The sequence below is a fragment of the Mobula birostris genome, chromosome 8 (genome assembly GCF_030028105.1).
Source record: "Mobula birostris isolate sMobBir1 chromosome 8, sMobBir1.hap1, whole genome shotgun sequence".
Taxonomy (NCBI): domain Eukaryota; kingdom Metazoa; phylum Chordata; class Chondrichthyes; order Myliobatiformes; family Myliobatidae; genus Mobula; species Mobula birostris.
In genome coordinates this window covers 17,442,981-17,465,297 of record NC_092377.1, presented here as the reverse complement: position 1 = coordinate 17,465,297, position 22,317 = coordinate 17,442,981, and the positions used below count along the sequence as shown (strand labels likewise).

General features: G+C 44.0%; 1 protein-coding gene across 4 annotated transcripts in view; it reads right to left on the bottom strand.

Annotated features, from left to right (window-relative positions):
- LOC140201171 (inactive phospholipase D5-like) overlaps positions 1-8,603 on the bottom strand; it is a 174,896-nt gene extending 166,293 nt beyond the window's left edge. For 3 of the 4 annotated variants that reach the window (XM_072264855.1, XM_072264856.1, XM_072264858.1), the window contains exon 1: positions 8,295-8,603. In XM_072264855.1, coding sequence (XP_072120956.1) covers positions 8,295-8,492 — 198 coding nt within the window. In that variant the 5' untranslated portion in view covers positions 8,493-8,603. The remainder of the gene's footprint in view (positions 1-8,294) is intronic. The other variant, XM_072264859.1, reaches the window with a different exon arrangement.
- Between the last annotated feature and the right edge of the window lie 13,714 nt (positions 8,604-22,317).

Below are 22,317 nucleotides of genomic sequence, written 5' to 3'. Positions count from 1 at the left end.
AATACACTAAACTCTTATAGTGTGCAGTAATCTTTCATGCATCACCATTTTAAATGTCTTCTAGAAATCCAGATACATATCATTAGTTTGCATTGGAAAGCTGCTTCATCGGGCACCAACACTCCATCCGCCAGAAAAAGCTGGATCTCCCAGTGGCCACCCATTTTAATTCCACTTCCCATTTGACATGTTAGTCCATGGCCTCCCTTACTCTTGCGATGAGGCTATATTCAGGTTGGAGGAGCAATACCTTATATTCTGTCTGGATAGCCTCCAACCTGATGGCATGAACACAGATTTCTCGAATTTCCAGTAATGCCCCCCACCTTCATTTCCTTTCTCATCTTATGTCCTTTCTGCCTGTCACCTCCCTCTGGTACTCCTCACCCTCTTCTTTCTTCCATGGCCTTCCGTCCTCTCCTGTCAGATACCCCCTTCTCCAGCCCTGTAGCTCTTTCATCAAACAACTTCCCAGCTCTTTACATCAATATTACCCCCGCCCAGTTTCACCTAGTGTTCTTCCCCCACCCCAGCTTCTTATTCTGACTCCTCATCTTCTTTTTTCCAGTCCTGCTGAAGTGTCTCAGCTCAAAACGTCAACGGTCCCCTTTTCCATATATGCTGCCTAGCTTGCTGAGTTCCTCCAGCACTTTGTGTGTGTTGCATTAATTATCCCACATGTTATAACATCAATGAACTTCAGCCTATATAGTTTAGCTTCTGGAAAGTAATTCTTGAGTTGCAGCTGTCTTCAAGATGGCCATCATTACCAGCAATTCTCTTTGACCTGGGAAGGGTATGACAGATCATTTTAATTGAAGCAGTGAGATACAACTGAGTGAGATGATGGTCCACTTCACAGGGCAGTTCACAACCAATCATGTTAATGTGGGGCTGGAGCCATGCATTGGCCTGACTAAACAGAGATGGACATCTTCATTCCTTCAAGGATATTAGTGAACAGAGGTGTTTTCAAATAAGACACAAAAGCAGAATCAGGCCATTCAGCCCATTGAGTTTTCTCCACCATTCCATCATGGCTGATTTATTCTCTCTTTCACTCCCTTCCTCTTGCTTTCTGCCCATAACATTAGGCGTCCTTACTAATCAAGAACCTATCAACGTCCACATTAAGTATACCCGATGACTTGGTGTCCACAGACCATCCACGGCAATGAATTGCACATATTCACCACACTCTAGCTAACGAAATTCCTCCTCACCTGTGTTATGAAGGGACATCCTTCTATTCTGAGGCTGTGCCCTCTTGTCCTAGACTCCCCCACTATAGGAAACATCCTCTCCACGACTACTATATCCAGGCCTTTCAATTTTCAATAGGTTTCACTGAGATCCCGCACTCCCCCACCCCCCATTCTCCAGCGAGTACTTGCCAGACCAAATACCAGTGTGTCATCTCTAACTATGCCTATTTTTTAAGTATATCAGGCTCGGTTAAAGGTAGTGTTCTCACTTCTGATCCAAGGGCCCAAGCACCAGGTATGGGGTGAGCACATAATGCAGGCTGGAACGCCAGTGAATCACAGAGACCAATGCACATCTTCTTCAGGATGTGATTATAAAGTAAAACCGTTTGTCTGTATTCTCAAATTGGCTCAACACTTCTCTGGGCACCATTACTATGAAAGGGAATTGGCATACTCAGCAATACAGTTTGCACAATCTGCATTGCCAGCTGAAGAAAAATAAACTTGCATTTATATAACACCTTTCACATCTCTTTCGAGACACTCAAAGCACTTTCGAGTGTAGTCACTTCTAAGGTGTAGGAAGAGTAACAGCCGATTTGTACACAGCCATCTCCCACAAAGAGCAAAATGAAGTTCACATTGTTGATAAAAGTTAAATACTGGATAATAAAAAGGTTCAAAGGTTCACCTATTATAAAAGTATGTAGGCGGCATACAAATCTGAGATTCTTCTTCTCCAGATAGCCACGAAGCCAAGAAAAAAACTATGGAAGTCAGTTCATAGAGAAACAGCAAACCCACCTCCTCCACCCACACAAAAAAACAGTAACACAATCATCAGCACTCCCCTCCCAAGCCCCTTCCCACCCATACAAAACACAAAGAATATCAGCCCCCAAGTACTCCTCTCCCCACACAAAAATCTAATAAGAACACTGACCCCCCCGACACACCCCACACAAAACACTTCAACCCCCAAATCCCCCAACCCCACACAAAAAAAAACAAGAAAGAACACAGATAACAATGACAAAAATCTGAAATAAAATCAGAAAAAAGGGAATACTGGAATTCATCATTTGACAAATGATTATCAACCTGATACACCAACCATTTCTTTCCTCGTGAATTCTGCCTAACCTGCTGAATATTTGCAGTATTTATTATTTCTATACCTTGAGAACTAGTGGTTAGCTCAACACATGACGGTGCTAGCGAACCAGGTTCAGTTCCTGCCGCCGTCTGTAAGAGGTTTGTATGTTCTCCCTGTGACCGCGTGGGTTTCCTCCGGGTGCTCCGGTTTCCTCCCACAGTCCAAAGATGTACCGGTTGATAGGTCAATTGGTCATCGTAAATTGTCCTCTGTTTAGACTAGGGTTAAAATCGGGGGTTGCTGGGTGACACAGCTCAAAGGGACAGAAGGGCCTATTCTGCATTGTATCTCAGTAAATACTTCTTTTGAAACTGCAGATGCTGGAGGTCTGAGACAAGAACAGAAAATGCTCTAAAACTCAGCAGGTCAGGCAGCATCTGCGGAGAAAGAAACTGGATAACTTCAAAAAGCAAAATAATGCTGGTGTTAGGAATCTGAAATAAAAACACAGAACATTAGAATCAGTTCTGATAAATTGTTTTCAGTCTGAAATGACAATTTTGTTCTCATTCCACGGCTGCTGCCTGACCTGCTGAGTCTTTCCAGAGCTTCTTCAGTTTTATAAGGTACTTTAGTTTTTATTAGTGAACAGACAAAGCCTTGGTCTATACAAGTCATCTCCTTGTAGCGCTGCATAGGAGCAGTATCCCAGATTATGTGTCAAAGCTTCAACAGGTGAATTGGAATTTACAACCTCCTGACTTGGAGATGAAAGTGTTAGCCATTGCACCTGATGTAACTAAAATAGTAAGGAGGCTCAACGTCCCCAGGCTGCTGGCTGTACACAAATCCGCCTCAGTCTCTGCTTGAACTGGGTTGCTCTCAAATCCCAAATACAAGGGTTCAAATAAAATAAAATGCATTGCAAACTTGGTGTCATTTAAACTACCAAATGTACTGTCAAGACTTTCAAGTAATCTTTTTATCCACATGCATTTTGTCAGCTTTGCATAACCTGATGCTAATAATAAATGATTACAGGCAGAATTCTTTTGTACTTTAAAATTTTTAATACTGACCTTCATGCCTCCTGCTTTCTCCACACGTTCCCAAGTAGTTATATCATATGCACAGACTCCAACATTATCATGATAGAGACAAGCCATTTAGTGGCTTACACATAATACATCGACTCTGTCATCTAAATCTCTCCCCTGCCCACTGACGCCAACTCACAGCCCCCATAGTTACTGAGTTCGCCTTCAACTTCTTCAATGCTTTCCCTGACACCTCAGGAAAAGCGTCAAACAAGACGAAGGCAAAGCCCGCAATTATGGGGGCTGTGAACCTCATGCCTTGTTCTTGTACATCCACTCTCAAGGAACATGTCAAAGTCCGGTGTTGCAGCCCCAAATCCATGTGCACTGGAGGCCGGAGTACTTGCCTCGGGTTAAAGGACTGTTTATGTGTGTGGGTGGGTGGGGGGGGGGACGTGGGAAACTCCATTTTGCCACTTGTTTTGTTATATGCTGTGCTCTGTGTTGTTCTGCCGAGCATCATGGACGTGTAATGTTGGCACCAGAATGTGTGGTGAGGCATGCAGGCTGCCCCCAGAGCACCCTCATCTGCATTTCTGATCACCATCCAAAGATGAGTGACACCATTTGCAATCTCTGTCTTAGTTTTGACCGTAAGTTGAGCTTTTGATGCTCCATCCTGTCCATGATGTTTCCATCATGTAACAGGTGAACATAAGAACATTCAAATTAGGGGCATTCAGCAATTTAAGTGCACCGTCGTTCAATAATTATAGCTGATCCGATTGGAACCACAGCTTTACATTCCCACTAACCCTTGGCAGGTTTTCATGCAATTGTTTATAAATTCCTCCAATAATATTCAAACATTCTATTCTTATTGCCTTTTGATAACCAGAGCTTAGAAGACTCATGGTCCTCTAAGAGAGAAACAAAAATCATGTCCTCTATCTTAAGGAACAACTCCTACGAATAGATTCTCTCAAGAGGGAAAACGTCCTCTCTGCATCTACCTTGTCCAGACCTCCCTATGGACCTCATGTTTCAATCCAGTTACTTTTCATTCTTCCAAACTCCAGTGGATACAAGACCAACCCATTCAGTCTTTCCTCATGATACCTTTCTCTGAACTACTTCCAGCCTTAATATGCTCCCTTACAATAAGGAGACCAATGCTGAGCACAGTTCTCTAGATGTGATCTCACCAAAGCCTTGAACAACTGAAGCATAACCTCCCCTGTCTTGCATTCAATTCTCTCACAATTAGTTGTATTGGTTTTCTAAATCATTTCCTGTAATCTTTTGAAACTCATGCACCAGAATACCAAGGTCTCTCTGCACCTGGGAGCTTTGCAATCTTTCACTATATAAAGGTTTCAGCCTGCCCCCTACCACCCCACTTTCCTGCTAAAACAGAGAATACATTATCACACTTCCACCCATTAACCCATCCTACCACACCCTCCCCTACACACCACCACTACCTTATCATTTCCTGTCAGTCACCTTATGTACAGGCAGACAATCCTATGCCTTGTGTCACTTTATGGACATACAATCAATCAATATAAACTATATTAATTGGTTTTTTTATTACTGTGTTCTTTACCTTATTCTGATGTATTTTTTTGTGCTGCATTGGATCCAGAGTAACAATTATTTTGTTCTCCTTTACACTTGTGAACTGGAAATAACATGAAACAATCTTGAACCTTCCTGATGACAGATTTGCACTCATTCACTTAAGCTAAGTTCCTCTCCCTTGCCTTGCTCTCCCCATCGTTTTAACTCTCTCCAGTCCCACAGCTTCATCTTGCCACACTGTGTATATCCTTCTCGCCTTGCAGTGCCACTAGGGAGATAGACACCACTCCCTTAGCCCACCATCCTGCAGATACCTCTTTGATCAAATATCTCCTTTTGCTCTTTGGTTAGTTTCTCCATTACACATTGGTAAAGTGTCCCTAAAACTTTGCATAAGAATCCAAATGATGTTTCTGTCTCTTGATCCCGTCCATCTCCTCAGACGGGTGATCCTCTCCCCTACCCAAATGGTCCCAATTTGCACCCTTCCCCAATGGGAACATGCAAAGAGATATCTTGATATCTAGGAATGCTGCCCACGGTTGGCAGTGACCATGTTTAGACAGAGGCAGACATGGCAACAATTACATTCAATTAGACCATGAGAGCAAAATTAGGCTCGAGTTCCGCTCTGCCGATCAACCATGGCTGATTTATTTTCCCTCTCAACCCTATTTCTCTTGGAAACATTCAGCCAGTCTTGTGTCACCTGTGGGAAGAGAGCAACAAAACTATGCTGGGAGAACACAGCAGTGGGCCAACGGCATTGGGGTTTTTGATCCGAAACACTGACAAATCCTTTACTCCCACAGATGCCACCGAGCTTTTCCAGCGCATTGCTTGCCGCTCCAGATTCCAGCATTCTCATTCTCATGTGAGGGAAGGGAAACTGAAACGTCAGTTAACCCAGCAGATGGTCAGCCCGAGTCCAACACCTTGTAAGTATTTCTATCGGAATATATCCCCAGTGGCCACGTCATTAGGTATACCTGCTCATTAATGCAGTTATCTAATCATGCCAATTGTGTGACTGCAACTCCTTGCACAGAAGCATGCAGTCATAAGACCCGAAGACCATAAGATATGGGAGTAGAATTAGGCCATTTGGCCCATCAAGTCTGCTGTGCCATTTCATCATGGCTGATCCAATTTCCCTCTCAACCTCAATCTCTTGCCTTCTTCCAGTATCCCTTCATGCCCTGCCTAATCAAGAATCAATCAACCTCTGCCTTAAATATACCCAACGACTTGGCCTCTACAGCCACCTGCGGCAATGAATTCCAAAGATTCACCATTCCCTGGCTAAAGAAATTCCTCATCTCCATTTTAAAGACATCCCTCTATTTTGAGGCTGTGTCCTCTGGTCTTAGACTCTCCCACAGTGGTGAAAACCCTTTCCACGTCCCTTCTATTGAGGCCTTTAAACATTCAGTAGATTTCAATATGATATCCCCCATTCTTCTGAATTCCAGTGAGTACAGGCCAACAGCCATCAAACACTCCTCATTAGACAAGCCTTTCAATGCCCAAATCCTTTTTGTGAATCTCCTTTGAACCCTCTCCAAAGTCAACACATCCTTTCTCAGATAAGGGACCCAAAACTGCTCACAACACTCCAAGTGAGGTCTTATAAAGCCTCAACATTACATCCTTGCTTTTATACTCTAGTCCCCTTGAAATGAATGCTAATATTGCAGTTACCTTCCTCACCACCAACTCGACCTGCAAATTAACCTTCAGGGAATCCTGCACGTGGACTCCCAAGTCCCTTTGCAACTCAGATTTTTTTCTGTCCATTTAGAAAATAGTCTATGCTTTTATTTCTTCTACCCAAGTAGAAGACTACGCACTTCCTGACACTGTGTTGCATTTGCCATTTCTTTGCCCATTCTTCTAATCTGACTAAATCCTTCTATAGCCTCCCTACTTCCTCAGAACTACCTGCCCATCCACCTATCTTTGAATCATCTGCAAACCTGGGCACAAAGCCATCAATTCTGTCATCCAAATCAGTGATATATAATGTACAAATAAGCGGCCCCAACATGGATCCATGTAGAACACCACTAGTCACTGGCAGCCAATCAGAAAAGTCTCCCTTTATTCCCACTGTTTGCCTCCTACCAAGTAACCACTGCTCTATCCATGCTAGTATCGCTCCTATAATATCATGGGCTCTTAACTTATTAAGCAGTCTCACATGCAGCACCTTGTCCAAGTACTCAACACCCATCCATTCTCCTTTGTCTATTCTGCTTATTATTTCTTCAAAGAATCCCAATAGATTTATCAGACAAGACTTTTCCTTAAGGAAACCATGCTGACTTTGGCCTATTTTATCATGCGTCCAAGTATCCCGAAACCACATCCTCAACAATGGACTCCAACATTTTCCCAACCACTGAGGTCAGACTGGCAGACTTATCATTTCCTTTCTTCTGCCTCTCTCCCTTCTTGAAGGGTGGAGCCACTTGGTCAAGAGGTTCAGCTGTTGTTCAGAATGGGGGAGAAAGATGATCTAAGTGGTCTTGAGGCGGCATGATTGCTGGTGCCTTACGGGGTGGTTTGAGTATCTCAGAAATTGCCGATTTTGGGGGGATTTGCAGGCACATCGGTGTCTATAGCTTACAGAGAATGTTGCGAAAAATAAAAAAAATCCAGTGAGCGGCAGCTCTGTGGGTGAAAACATTTTGTTAATGAGAGAGGTCAGATGTGAATGGCCATAATGGTTCAAACTGACAGGAAAATGACAGTAACTCAAATAACCACGCGTTACAAAGACCACACGGGCTTCCACTCCTGTGCCTATGAAAACTGGCCACTGAAGGCGAACCTGCCACTTTCTAGTGTGATTAGTGGACATAATCAATTAAAGCCACCGCCAGGATATCACTCGCGCCAACTCGGGAGGAGCTGGCATTTACGAGGTGGAATTTGGTCACCCCTCTCCCTCAGCCAAAATCTACATCAATACCTGCATTTTCCTGGGGATTACGCTGTTGGGGAGTTTCAGCAGCCCTCTGACATTTACTCAGCCGCTGCATTCCCAGAGCATTCAGTTCTCTGTTCCCCGCCGCCGCTGCCCGAGGTCGGCGTTAAAAGTTACACGATGGAAACAACTTTAATTCAAAAGCACTGCGCTACCTCCGAATGTATTTAGGCGCCATTTCAAGAAGAAAAAAATAAGATAATCGAAACTTTCCTGTCAGGATTATTTTTCACGCTGTTATCGCGTATTAAGTGCGTATACATTATTTATCACACAATCGATGGTCCAATTGTCACATCCCATTATAAAGGGCTCCTGAAATCCCTCCCTCTACGCTAAATAAAAAAACAAGGTAATTTAACATTTGACAAATTGCTCACATGCTCGCTCTTTGTCCTGTGATGGAGGTAGACAGACATAGTGTAATCCTTCTTTTTGGCAGTGCTGTACAAGTTGGTAGCCCCCCGGGGAACGCTCTGGGTGGCTTCCCTGGCTCCGGGCTTTAATTTCATCTGATCGTAAGGCTCCTCCGGCAGACGGTCGTGCTTAACTTCCACGTTCTTGTTCCAGTCAGTCATTGCCGAGTCCTGCACCCCTAGTAAAAAGGGGTCAAAGAGAGACAGAGGGAGGGTAAGTCAGGGCAGCCAGCAGAGAACTCAGGTACCGCTGTCACTCAGCCGACTGCAGTTCATACTGGCTGGGTAGCTGCAGCAAAAAAAGGCACCGACCGAAAAGCAAAGGACTGCCCAGTGGGAGGGGCACACGTTATATCTGCGTATGGTGCAGTGAACTGCAGAAAGAAGGGGGGAGAAAGAGAGAGAGAAAGAAAAAAAAAACACAATTGTGAGGGAACGGTGGGGCGAAGTTCTGGGAATAAGCTGCTCTCCTGCCTGCAGATACCCGGTAGACAAATAACGGGTGCAGGGAACTCAGCTGCAAGCAACACCCTCTCCCAGCCACCGGTTCATCCATTCGGAACATTTTCGTTTTAAAAAGGACCATCTTCTTCTCAACAGATTGTAAAATCGGGCTCCAAAAAAAAAGACCTCCACTAAACCGGGAGCAATTGAGTTCGGATCCCCAGAATGCCGCTGATAGTAACTGATAGCTAAGACTGGTAATTTTGAAATAACAGGTTCAAATCCCCGCGCAGGAACGAAGAAATTAAAATTCGGTTAATTAAGTAAATCTGACATTTAGAACTAGTATTGGGAATGGTGCCCGTGGAGGTGATGCATCATTGTTACAAGTTAATTTAGGAAGGAATTCCGCTGCCTTTGCTGATCCGGTTTATCTCCCCTTCCGTTTCCCTCAAAGTGAAAATTAAAATGCTGCAGATGCCAGACAATGTGAGACAAAAAAAAAAACAAAAAGCGCTGGAAACGCTCAGCAGTCCAGACAGCATCTGTGGAAGAAGATATAGACTTAACGTTTAATGAAAAGTGGGAAACGAGTTAATTTTATGTCAAAAGGTTGGGGGTGGGGGGATTGATAGGGCAAAGGGAATGTCTTTGATCTTTAACTTCGCTCATTAATATAATAACCATGAACACAGTAGACATAACCTAAGAACCCTGGTTCCACCCTATCAGAGATATTCCCTTTGTCCTACCCATCCCTTCCTTAGCTTCTCTCCATGTTAAAACTCACTTATTTTCTCCTTTTCCCAATGCTGCTGTCTGGTTTTCAACCTGAGACTTTTACTGTATATCTCTGCACAGAGGCTGCCTGATGTATTGAGTGATTCTATCATTTTCAGTGTTCATGCTCTTCCCACAAAATTGTGCTGACTCTCAGCAGCCCACCTAAGTGCCCTAGAAGATGGTCTGCTTCAAGGGAAAACTAGATGGGCAGTAAACTTATTCATCCATCAGGTTAGTGAAAACAAAATGAATCAGTCCTTTCAGAGGGGAATTGAATAAGCACTTAGGGACAATAACTTGCAGAAGAACAGGACTGATGAGGTTACTCTACTAGGACCTAGCATAGATTCCAGTGATCCAAATGGCCCATTCTATGCTGTAACAATTACCTGCTCTATTAAATGGGTGGTGGTGTAGAGATACGTCTCTACCAAATGAGGTATAAGGTGCTCTCTCCTTCTGCTAGCCTGCAGATTACCCTGGGGCAAGTTGTAGTACCTGCTTAGCCCCCCAGTCAGGGTCATGCGAAGACACAGGAGCAGGTGATGGATGGTTGTACGAATTGAATTGAATTGATTTTATTTCTTACATCCTTCACATACATGAGGACTAAAAATCTTTGTTATGACTCCATCTAAATGTGCAATGTGCGATTTATAGTCATGTATAATAAATAGCATGTACAATAGGACAGTAACAATAACTGTTAAATATGAGCAGTCATTATAACAGAGAAATACAGTTTTGTCAGCATGAATTAATCATTCTGATGGTCTGGTGGAAGAAGCTGTCCCGGAGCCTGTTGGTCCTGGCTTTTATGCTGCAGTACCATTTCCCGGATGGTAGCAGCTGGAACATTTTGTGGTTAAGGTGACTCGGGTCCCTAATGATCCTTTGGGCTCTTTTTTACACACCTGTCTTTGTAAATGTCCTGAATAGCGGGGAGTTCACAACTACAGATGCGCTGGGCTGTCCGCACCACTCTCTGCAAGGTCCTACGATTGAGAGAATACAGTTCCCATACCAGGCAGTGATGCAGCCAGTCAGGATGCTCTCAATTATGCTCCTATAGAAGGTTCTTAGGATCTAGGGGTCCATACCAAACTTGTTCAACCATCTGAGGTGAAAGAGGCGCCATTGTGCCCTTTTCACCACACAGCCAGTATGTACAGAGCACGTGAGATCCTCAGTGATATTTATGCCCAGGAACATAACCTGTTCACCCTCTCAATCCCAGATCCATTGATATCAATAGGGGCTAGCCTATCTCCATTCCTCCTGTCATCCACAACCAGCTCCTTTGTTTTTGTGACATTGAGGGAGATGTTATTTCCTTGACACCACTGTGTCAGGGTGATGACTTCTTCCCTGTAGGTTACCTCGTTATTATTTGCGATTAGGCCAAGCAGTGTAGTGTTGTCAGAAAATTTAATTAGCAGATGGGAGCTGTGGGTGGGGACACCGTCATGGATATACGGAGAGTAAAGGAGGGGGGCTTAGTACACAGCCCTGAGGGGCACCTGTGTTGAGGGTCAGAGGGGAAGAGGTGAGGGAGCCCGCTCTTACTACTTGCCAACAATCTGATGGGAAGTCCAGGATTCAACTACATAAGGCAGGCTGAAGGCTAAGGGCTCTGAGCTTCTTGTCGAGCCTGGAAGGAATTATAGTGTTGAATGCTGAACTGTAGTCCAAGAACAACATTCTCACATAAGCGTCCTTCTTCTCCAGATGTGTAAGCTGGTGCATATCACAAGTCCTGGTTACGTGACCACTGATGTCAGGGAGACAATCTCTGAAGAGTATTAATAATGGCTGGGGTCACCCGTCTTGTAAAGACACTGCCCAGAAGAAAACAACGACAAAACACTTATGTAGAAAAATTTACCAAGAACAATCATGGTCATGGAAAGAGCATGATCACCCATGTCATACAACATGGCTCATAATAAACAAATGAGCTCTATTAAGCTCCATACTAATGGTGCCGATAGCCTTTGAATGACTCAGTGATCATCATGAAAAACATATTCGAATTTCAATATAAATTTATTATCAATTTACATATTGGTGTCCAAATACTACCTTAAGATTCAATTTCTTATAGGCATTTACAGGAAAAACAGACAAATACAATAGAATCTACAAGAAACCACATATAAGTAAAGACTGACAAACCACCAGAAGAAGACAAACTGCAAATAAAAATAACTCTGAGCACATGAAGATAAAGAGACCTTGAAAGTGAGTTTATCTATCTATCTATCTATCTATCTATCTAGAGTCAGTACAGAATTGAGTGGAGTGAAGTTTTTCATGCTGGCTCAGGAGTCTAATGGTTGTAGGGGCGACAGTTTACAGTTTTTAAGCCAATCTTTTTTATGGCATGGGCCGCTAACATTAACCGAGGATCCCAGGCCGGGAACCCTTGGTTTAAACATAGTGGTTCTCTTTTATGCAATGACTCATGTTAACAAACCATTGACTTTTCTGTGAAAGAGCAGAAGGCAGGCATTGGGAAGATAAGGATTCAACCTTGCCCCCCTCTGCTGCTTGCCTCCATCTTCTTGTCATCATTCACCCTTCCTCGGTCACCTAATGCCCAATGTCTCACCAGTCCCTCTCTGTCTTTACACTTGCTGTCTTTCCCATTCACACATAGTCATAGTCATACTTTATTGATCCTGGGGGAAATTGGTTTTTGTTACAGTTGCACCATACATAATAAATAGTAATAAAATCATAAATAGTTAAATAGTAATATGTAAATTATGCCAGTAAATTATGAAATAAGTCCAGGACCAGCCTATTGGCTCAGGGTGTCTGACCCTCCAAGGGAGGAGTTGTAAAGTTTGATGGCCACAGGCAGGAATGACTTCCTATGATGCTCTGTGTTGCATCTTGGTGGAATGAGTCTCTGGCTGAATGTACTCCTGTGCCCAACCCAGTACATTATGTAGTGGATGGGAGACATTGTCCAAGATGGCATGCAGCTTGGACAGCATCCTCTTTTCAGACACCACCGTCAGAGAGTCCAGTTCCATCCCCACAACATCACTGGCCTTACGAATGAGTTTGTTGATCCTGTTGGTGTCTGCTACCCTCAGCCTGCTGCCCCAGCACACAACAGCAAACATGATCGCACTGGCCACCACAGACTCAAAGAACATCCTCAGCATCGTCTGGCAGGGTTTCAATCTGAAACATCGGCTATGTCTTCCCTCCACAGATGCTGCTCGACCTGCTGAGTTCCTCCAGTGGACTGCTTGTTGGAATAAAACATTCTTAATTTCCTATCCCTCTAACTTAATTGACATAGCAGAAATAGGGGGAGCCTAGGACCATAGAACACAGCCTCAGAATAGAGGGACATCCCTTTAGAACAGAGATGGGGAGGAATATCTTCAGCCAGGGGGTGGTGAACCTGTGGAATTCATTGCCAGAGATGGCTGTGGAGGCCGTCATTGGATATATTTAAAGCAGAGGTTGATTCATTCTTGACTAGTAAGGGCATCAAAGGTTATGGGGAGAAGGCAGGAGAATGGGGTTGAGAGGGATAATAAATCAGCCATTATGAAGAAGTGAAGCAGACTTAATGGCCAACTAGGCTAACTCTGCTCCAATATCTTATAGTCTTAAATAAATTACCCCAGAAACTGTAATGAGTGAATGGGTTCCATCCCCTGTGAAGTTTACCCATAATATCATCCAAAATACAGCTAAATCTCAATTTAGTAGGCAGCCTATTTAGGAATTCCGGAAATGCTTCATTTCCAAATAAGTATTGCACTTCCTAAATGTGACCATATTGTAATGTAGGATACAAGGTAGTCAGTTTACAAAAAACAAGCTGTCACAAACAGCACCAAGAGAAGGGCCAAATATGCTTCTGTTATGATGTTAATATGGGGATGAATATTGTCCCCCACCATACTTGAAAGGATTCACTTTTTGTTTTTCAAAATAGCAGCCTGATTTGAATTCAAGTTCAAGTGTTTTGTGATTCAACCATACACACGTAAACAGCTAAATGAAACATTGTTCCTCTGTGGCCAAGGTGCAAAACACAGCACATACAGTTATGATCCAGCACATACAAGGGGTGATTGATAAGTTCATGGCCTAGGTAGAAGGAGTCTATTTTAAAAAACCTAGCACATTTATTTTTCAACATAGTCCCGTCCGACATTTACACACTTAGTCCAGCGGTCGTGGAGCATACGGATCCCTTCTTTGTAGAAGTGGTCCACAGCAGGGGTGATTGATAAGTTCGTGGCTTAAGGTAAAAGGAGATGAGTTGTTAACTTCAAACTTTCTGCATTATCACTCAAAGAGTTGAACTGCACGTGCACATAACGAGAGCATCTTGGACCTCCAGGTGGTCCACAGCAGGGGTGAATGATAAGCTCGTGGCCTAAGGTAGAAGGAGATGAGTTATACAGCTCTCGTTGCATGCACGTGTAGTTCAATTCTTTGTGTGAAAATGCAGAAAGGTTGAAGTTAATAACCCATCTCCTTCTACCTTAGGCCACAAACTTATCAATCACCCCTCAGAGAGCCGCAAAGTAATATTAGCACAAGTCCCCAGGTGACATGGCCTGAAGACTGGCAGGTTGGCATAGAGTGCGAGGGGTGTGTTGATGCAAATCAGTGTAATGTTACTGGCACTATTGTAATAAAACAAGCAGTCGTGTATATATGCGAAACAGCAGCAACAGAAGATGGACCGTGTCCAGTGCAGGAAGGGAGTTTGTCTGTGAATTGAGGAGTGGGAGCAGCAGGGCTTTCAGATGGGGTGTACCGGTGTGCTGGCCAGCAGCAGGCAGGGTGAAGAGAAGTCTAACAGCTTGTGGGAAGAAGCAGTTACCCGTGGCATTCTTCGTACCCAGCTGAGAAGACAGGAAGGTCTTGTTTGGGAAAACAGCTTACGCTCTCAGAAATGTGCTCAGCTCTTAACTTGGAAGACTGTACTCAAGTCTCCAGTGTGCAGTCTTCTCAAGACCTGCTCTTTCAGGGGTGACAGTGTAACCCACAGAGCAGCAGCTGTCACCACATGATTGATGCCAGCCTGATTTCCATTTTAACAAACCTCTTACCTAATGAAATGGAATACTGAGCAATAAATAATACGATTATAGAACGAAAGGATAAAAATGATAGTTTCCCGCCCCTCCTGTTGCTTTTAGAACCCTTGTCTCTAGCCATTTTTCAACTTACCCCCTTCCCCTTCCCTTTATTGAGGGGGTACTGTCATTGCAGTTTATTCTCATTCTAAATGTTGGTTAACTACCTGACATCATGTTATCTTCCATAATAGCAACATGACGGATGTTAGATAAAGTTGTGTTAATTCTCCTCACCAGCTATAATCAGTGAAATTCCCCTTCCAGTCCAAATATAATCAATGCCAATTAAGTTAAATTTACATTTGCAGTTAATCATACAATATTTATGCAAGAAAGATTTGTATTTATATTGCTCTTGCAAGAATACAGGTGCTCTGAAGCTCTTTCTGTATTTCTGAAGGGTAGATACTGTTGTAGCATTAGAAACATAAGACCATAAGACATAGGAGCAGATTTAGTCCACTCAGCCCATCGCCGTGGCTGATTTACTATCCCTCTTAACCCCATTCTCCCGCCTTCTCCCCACAATATTTCACACCCTAACTAACCAGAACCTATCAAACTCCACTTTAAGTATACTCAATGACTTGGCCTCCACAGCCGGCCGTGACAATGAATTCCACAGATTTACCACCCTCTGGCTAAAGAAATTTCTTCCCATCTTTGTTCTAAATTGACATTCCCTAGTCTGAGCTGTGACCCCTGGTTGTAGACTCACCCACTATAGGAAATCCCTTCCATATCCACTTTATCTTGGCCTTTCAATGTTCGATAAGTTTCAATTAGTCACCCCTCATTCTTCTACTCCAGTGAGTACAGGCACAAACCTCCTCACAGGTTAACCGTTTCATTCCCAGAATTATTCTTGTGAACTTGCTCTGCACCGTCTCCAATGCCAATGCACCATTTCTTAGATACAGGGTCCAAAACTGCTCATAATACTCCAAGTGCAGTCTGAAACTCACATCACATCCTTGCTCTTATATTCTAGTCCTCTTGAAACAAATGCTAATGTTGCATTTGCCTTCCTCACCACAGACTCTACCTGCAAGATAACCTCTAGGGAATCCTGCACAAGGACTCCCAAATCCCTTTGCATCTCTGATTTTTGGATTTTCTCAACACTTAAAAACTAGTCTCCGCCCTTATTCCTTCTACCAAAGTGCAGGACCATACACTTAGCTACACTATATTCCATCTGCCACTTCTTTGCCTATTCTCCTAATTTATCCAAATCCTTCTGCAGACACCCTGCTTCTTCAATATCACCGGTCAGTGCCAGTCCATCTATCTTTGTATTGTCTGCAAACTTGGCCACAAAGCCATTAATTCCAAATCGTTGACATATAATGTGAAAAGAAGTGGGCCCAATACAAATCCCAGCAGAACACCACTAGTCACTGCAGTCAACCAGAACAGGACCCTTTTATTCTGTCTCTTTGCCTCCTGCCACTCAGCCAATCTTCTATCCATGTTAGTACCTTTTCTGTTAAGCAGCCTCACATGCAGCACCTGTCAAAGGCCTTTTGAAAATCCATGTAACATCCACTGACTCTTCTTTATCTATCCTGCTTGATATTTCCTCAAAGAAATCCTATAAATTCGGCAGGCAAGATTTCCCCTTATGGAAACCATGCTGACATTGGCCTATTTAATCTTGTGCTTCCAAGCACCCTGAAACCTCATCTTTAATGACGGACCCCAACATTTTCCCAACCACTGAAGTCAGGCTAATTGGCCTACAATCTCCTTTCTTCTGCCTTCCTCCCTTTTTAAAGAGTGGATTCACTTCCAGTCAAGATGGCGCCAGTGAACAACGATTCCTCAGGCGACATCTTCCAGGTCGCAAATCTTTCCAGTTATTACACTTTTTCTGCGCCTTCTGCTTTCTCTTTTTGTCTTGTTTGTGTTGCGGAGACTGTTGAAGCCTGTGACGTACAGTTTGAGTCTCAATCAAAGGATGCAACGCCGTGCTGTGTCCGGACAGCTGCCTCGTGGAGGTCAGAGAATGGGGGGGGGGGGTGGTCGAGAAGGTCCGAGGACACAAGCTGACTCACGGAAAAGACCAGAGACGTGGCGCAGGGCCATGAACAACTCCATCTCGAAGCGGTGAGGAAGAATGAAGCATCGAGGGGTCAGCGATGGTCTCAACAGAAACAGTCAGCAGCCAGATCGGTGAGTTCAGCCCCTGATCAGAATGTTTGACCTGGATCAGCAACGTCCAGACCCAGGTTAGCGGTCACTCTTTACAGATGGTCTAAGTTCATGCAGCTGCTCTCTTCATATGCAGACAAAAAGATGTTTCCCGTAGTCTGAGATCCATGTGACTATGTGATTGGTTTCCTTCAGTTTTTTGGTGTTTTCTTTTTTGTGGACAATTGGTGGTGGGTGATCTGTTAATTTTTTGTGTGTATGTGGGGGTAGGAGTTTGGTGCTACTGTCACTGTTTATGTCTATGAGTGAGGGGGTCAGGATTGTTATATATAGGGTGTTGCTGGTTGTTATTGTGGCTGTTTTTTGCTGTAGATGAGGGTGGGATTTTGGGAACTGTGAATTTTATTTCTTTTCTTTTTCATGCCGGTTTGGGGGGGGGGCATGGTGGTAGTTGGTGTCTTTTCTTTCATCAACACCCAGGGTCTTTCTGTATTTCATGGCTATCTGGAGAAGATAAATATCAGAGTTATATTGTTCATGGATACTTTGACAATAAAATGTACCTTTGAACCTTTGGAGTGAGATTTGCAGTTTTCCAGTCCTCTGGAACCATTCCAGGATCTAGTGATTCTTGAAAGAACATTACAAATGCCTCCACAATCTCTTCAGCTACTTCGTTCAGAGCCCTGGGGTGAGCCCATCTGGTCCAGTTGACTTATCTACTGTACCTTCAGACCTTCCAGCATCCCAAACACCTTCTGCTTAGTAATTGCAACTACACTCACTTCTGCTCCTGACACTCTCAAGTTTCTGATATTCTGATATTATCTTCCACTGTGAAAACTGAAACAAAATAGTTTGTCAGCCATTTCTTTGTCCCTAACTACTACCTCCCCAGCATCATTTTTCCACGGTCCAATATTCACCCTCGCCTCTCTTTTACTGTTCGAATATCTGAAAGTTCTTTTGGTATCCTCTATCATATTATTGGCTAGCTTACGTTTGCATTTCATCTTTCCTCTCCTTTAAAGCTTTCCAATGCTCTAACTTTTCCACTAATTTTTGGTACATTATTTGCCCTCTCTTTTCCTTTTATGTTGTTTTTGACTTCCCTTGTCAGCCGTGCTTGTCTCATCAGAGGTCCATGAGCCAGTCCTCATCAGAGGATCAGAGGATCAGAGGAGGAAAGGGTCAGCAAATTTAAATTTCTCAGTGTTATCAATTCAGAGGATCTGTCCTGGGCCCAACATATAAAAAGGAAGTTCAACTGTGCCTCCAGTTCCTTCAGAATTTGCAAAGATTCGGCATAACGTCTAAAACTTTGACAAACTTCTTTAGATGCTTGCAACACACATCAAAGTTGCTGGTGAATGCAGCAGGCCAAGCAGCATCTATAGGAAGAGGTACAGTCGATGTTTCAGGCCGAGACCCTTCGTCAGGACTAACTGAAAGAAGAGCTAGTAAGAGATTTGAAAGTGGGAGGGGGAGGTGGAGATCCAAAATGATAGGAGAAGACAGGAGGGGGAGGGATGGAGCCAAGAGCTGGACAGGTGATAGGCAAAGGGGATATGAGAGGATCATGGACAGGAGGTCTGGGGAGAAAGACAAGTGGGGGGGAACCCAGGGGATGGGCAAGGGGTATAGTCAGAGGGACAGAGGGAGAAAAAGGAGAGAGAGAGAAAGAATGTGTGTATAAAAATAAATAACAGATGGGGTACGAGGGGGAGGTGGGGCATTAGCGGAAGTTAGAGAAGTCGATGTTCATGCCATCAGGTTGGAGGCTACCCAGACGGAATATAAGATGTTGTTCCTCCAACCTGAGTGTGGCTTCATCTTTACAGTAGAGGAGGCCGTGGATAGACATGTCAGAATGGGAATGGGATGTGGAATTAAAATGTGTGGCCACTGGGAGATCCTGCTTTCTCTGGCGGACAGAGCGTAGGTGTTCAGCAAAGCAGTCTCCCAGTCTGCGTTGGGTCTCGCCAATATATAGAAGGCCACATCGGGAGCACCGGACGCAGTATATCACCCCAGTCGACTCACAGGTGAAGTGTCGCCTCACCTGGAAGGACTGTTTGGGGCCCTGAATGGTGGTAAGGGAGGAAGTGTAAGGGCATGTGTAGCACTTGTTCCGCTTACAAGGATAAGTACCAGGAGGGAGATCAGTGGGGAGGGATGGGGGGGACGAATGGACAAGGGAGTCACGTAGGGAGCAAAACACACATCAAAGTTGCTGGTGAATGCAGCAGGCCAGGCAGCATCTCTAGGATTGTTTGCGTTCTTTAGATGCTTGCTGGAGAGTATATTGACATGCTACATCACAGCCTAGTATGGAAACAGTAATGTCCATGTACGGAAAATCCTGCAAGAAGTAGTGAATATGGCCCAGTCCATCACAGGTAAAGCCCTCCCCTCCATTGAGCACGTCTACATAGAGTGTTGTCGCAGGAAAGCATTATCCATCATCAGGGATCCCCCACTACCCAGGTCATGCTCTCTTCTCACTGCTGCCATCAGGTGGTACAGGAAGGTATAGGAGCCTCGGGGCTGATACTACCAGGTTCAGGAACAGTTATGACCCCTCAACCATCAGGCTCTTAAACCAGAGGGGATAAGTTCACTCAACTTCACTTGCCCCATCACTGAAATCTTCCCACAACCTATGGACTCACCTTCAAGGACTCATCATCTCATGTTCTCAATATTTATTGCTTATTTATTTATTATTATTGTTTTTGTTCTCTTTTGTATTTGCTCAGTTCTTTTGCACTTTGGTTGTTTGTTTATCCTGTGGGGTATGGTCTTTCATTGATTCTGTTATGGTTCTTGGATTTACTGAGTACGAAACTCAGTGTTGTATAGGTGGCATATACAGTGCGGTATGTACTTTGATAATAAATTTACTTTGAACTTTGATAACACCCGGGCAGCACACCCAGGCCACACAGCTCCAGTTTCTTAGCTACAAATCTCCCATGTCCCCTGACACCATCACAACCTCGTTCAGCCCCATTCTGCCCTGCCAATTGCTGTGAATTTTTGCCTGCGTTATCATCCGCCCCAGCAGTGATTACGTAAGGGATCAATCCTTGGTTTAATGAGAGCTGCAGAAGGGCTTGTCAGGAGCGGCACCAGATGTATTTAACAATGAAGCACTAACCTGGTAGGGCACCAGCACAGGACCGTAGGGGACTAAACAGTAGAGTGTCCAGATGGTCTGTAGTCAGCACTGAGTCCTGGAGTCCTTCAAAAGCAGTGAATTAGTGTGCCCTCAGGTCTTTGAACTCACAAGGGAACTATCTGAGGCACTGGATTCATTTCAGGGAAGAGGGAGATCAGGGGGTTGTGATCCGTGTAAGTAGTGCTGTGCTACCCATAAATGTGTAGAACTCCTGCACACCACACGTGGTGACTAGACCTTCCCTTTTTGCTTGACTTCACACTTGCTGTCAATACTCTGGATGTAAGCCACAATCTCCCACCTGACGGAACAATAACCTCTGTGCCTTGAAGGAGAACATCAGTTATATACATTCAATTACATACGGTACATTACCACATAAATTATATACAGCGTTACAAATTAGACAGATGCTTGATAAGTAAGAAAATGAAATGTTACCATGGGTAGATGGGAATGTGGAGTTGAAGTTGCACCCCGATCCGTCATGGTCCTTGATCATTTATGACCTTACTAAATGTGGACTTGAGGGATGCACCCCACTCCTTCACCTCATTCGTGAGTTTGTAAGATCTCAGCTCAGCCATCTTCAGCTGCTTTGCAGTGACTTTCCCTCCATCAGTAGAGATGATCAATGTTCAATTCTACTCACAACCCCTCAGCGGCTGAAGCAGCCCATGTCAACATGGAGCAAGGCCCAGCCAACATTAATGCAGCGGCAAGTGACATTCATATCTGAAAGTGTTAGGGATTGACCATCTCTGACAAAAGAGTGTAAGAACATAAGACATACAATGGGAACAGAGTTCAGCCCATTCTATCAAAGCTGATTTATTATCCCTCTCAACCCCATTCTCCTGCTTTCTCCCCATAATCTTCAATGCCCTTACTAATCAAGAACCCATCAACCTCCGCTGCCCAGTGACCAGGCCTCCAGCCATCTGAACCAATGAATTCCAAAGGTTCATCAGCCCCTGACTACAGAAATTCCTCCCCATCTCTGTTCTAAAAGGACATCCTTCTATTCTGAGGCTGCACCCTCTCGTCCTAGACTGCCCCACTATAGGAAGCATCCTCCCCATGTTCACTCTATCTAGGGCTTTCAATATTCAGTAGGTTTCAATGAGATCCCCCCTCGTTCTTCGAAACGCCAGCAAACACTTCTCATATGTTAAACTTTTCACTTCCAGGATCATTTTCATGAACCTCCTCTGGACTCTCACCAATGCCAGTAATTCTTTCTTAGATAAAGGGCCAAGTGCAGTCTGACCAATGCCTTATAAAGCCTCAACATCACATCAGTGTTTTTGTATTTCAGTCCTCACGAAATGAATGCTAACATTTGTCTTCTGTAGCATCGACTCAACCTGCAAGCTAAACTTTAGGGAATACTGCACAAGGATTCACAAAAGAAAATCTCTCCACCAAAAGCGAGTCTGAACACCTCCTCATAACATTCAATGGCATCCCCTTCATTGACGCCTCCACCATCAACATAATAAAAGTCATAATTTAACAGGCATTCAATCAGACCAGCCACATAAATTAAAAGATGACAAAAGAGAATTAAAAAAGCAGGTCAGAGAGTGCGTATCCTGTGGAAAATGACTCAACACCTGGAACCTCAAAGCCTTTCCACCGTCTGCAAGGCACTGTTTAAGAGTGAAATGTATTTCTCTTCATTCGTCTGGATGAACTCTGACATGAGAATACTTAGTAAACTTGACTCCACCCAGATCAATGTAGCCCATTTGATCGACTCCTCATCCTTCACACTAAATGTTCTTTCTGTCCGTATTAGTGTGTATCAGTTACAAAATCCACTGTAACTACCTATCCGGGCTCTGCTAACAGCACCTCCCAGACCTACAACCTCTCCCACCAAGAGAAGCAAGAACTCCAGGTAGATGGGGGACAAGGTGTCTCCGCAGACACCCCTCCACGTTACACACCCACCTCTCTCTTGGAAGTACTGGTCTACCCCGATAAGCAAACAATCACTTCATGAATTTGCTCTGTAACAAGGGGTTCTATGCAATTTCACTTGTCACTTGGAGCTTTAGGTCACTTCATCAAAGTTAGGGAACCCACTTGGAGAAGGTTTGTCAAGCAAGGTTTGCTTTGGAGTTTCTGCTGGGAGGAGATTAACCGGCATCTGACTTCTTATAGTGACATTCACAGCGATTGGTAAAGGGTTCACTGTGCCTCCCACTATATGAAGTTTTGCATAACGAAGGACCTCTTTTAGGAACCTAACCCCTAATAAGGCTTGTTTCTGCAGGTGTTTGGATCAATTTAATTG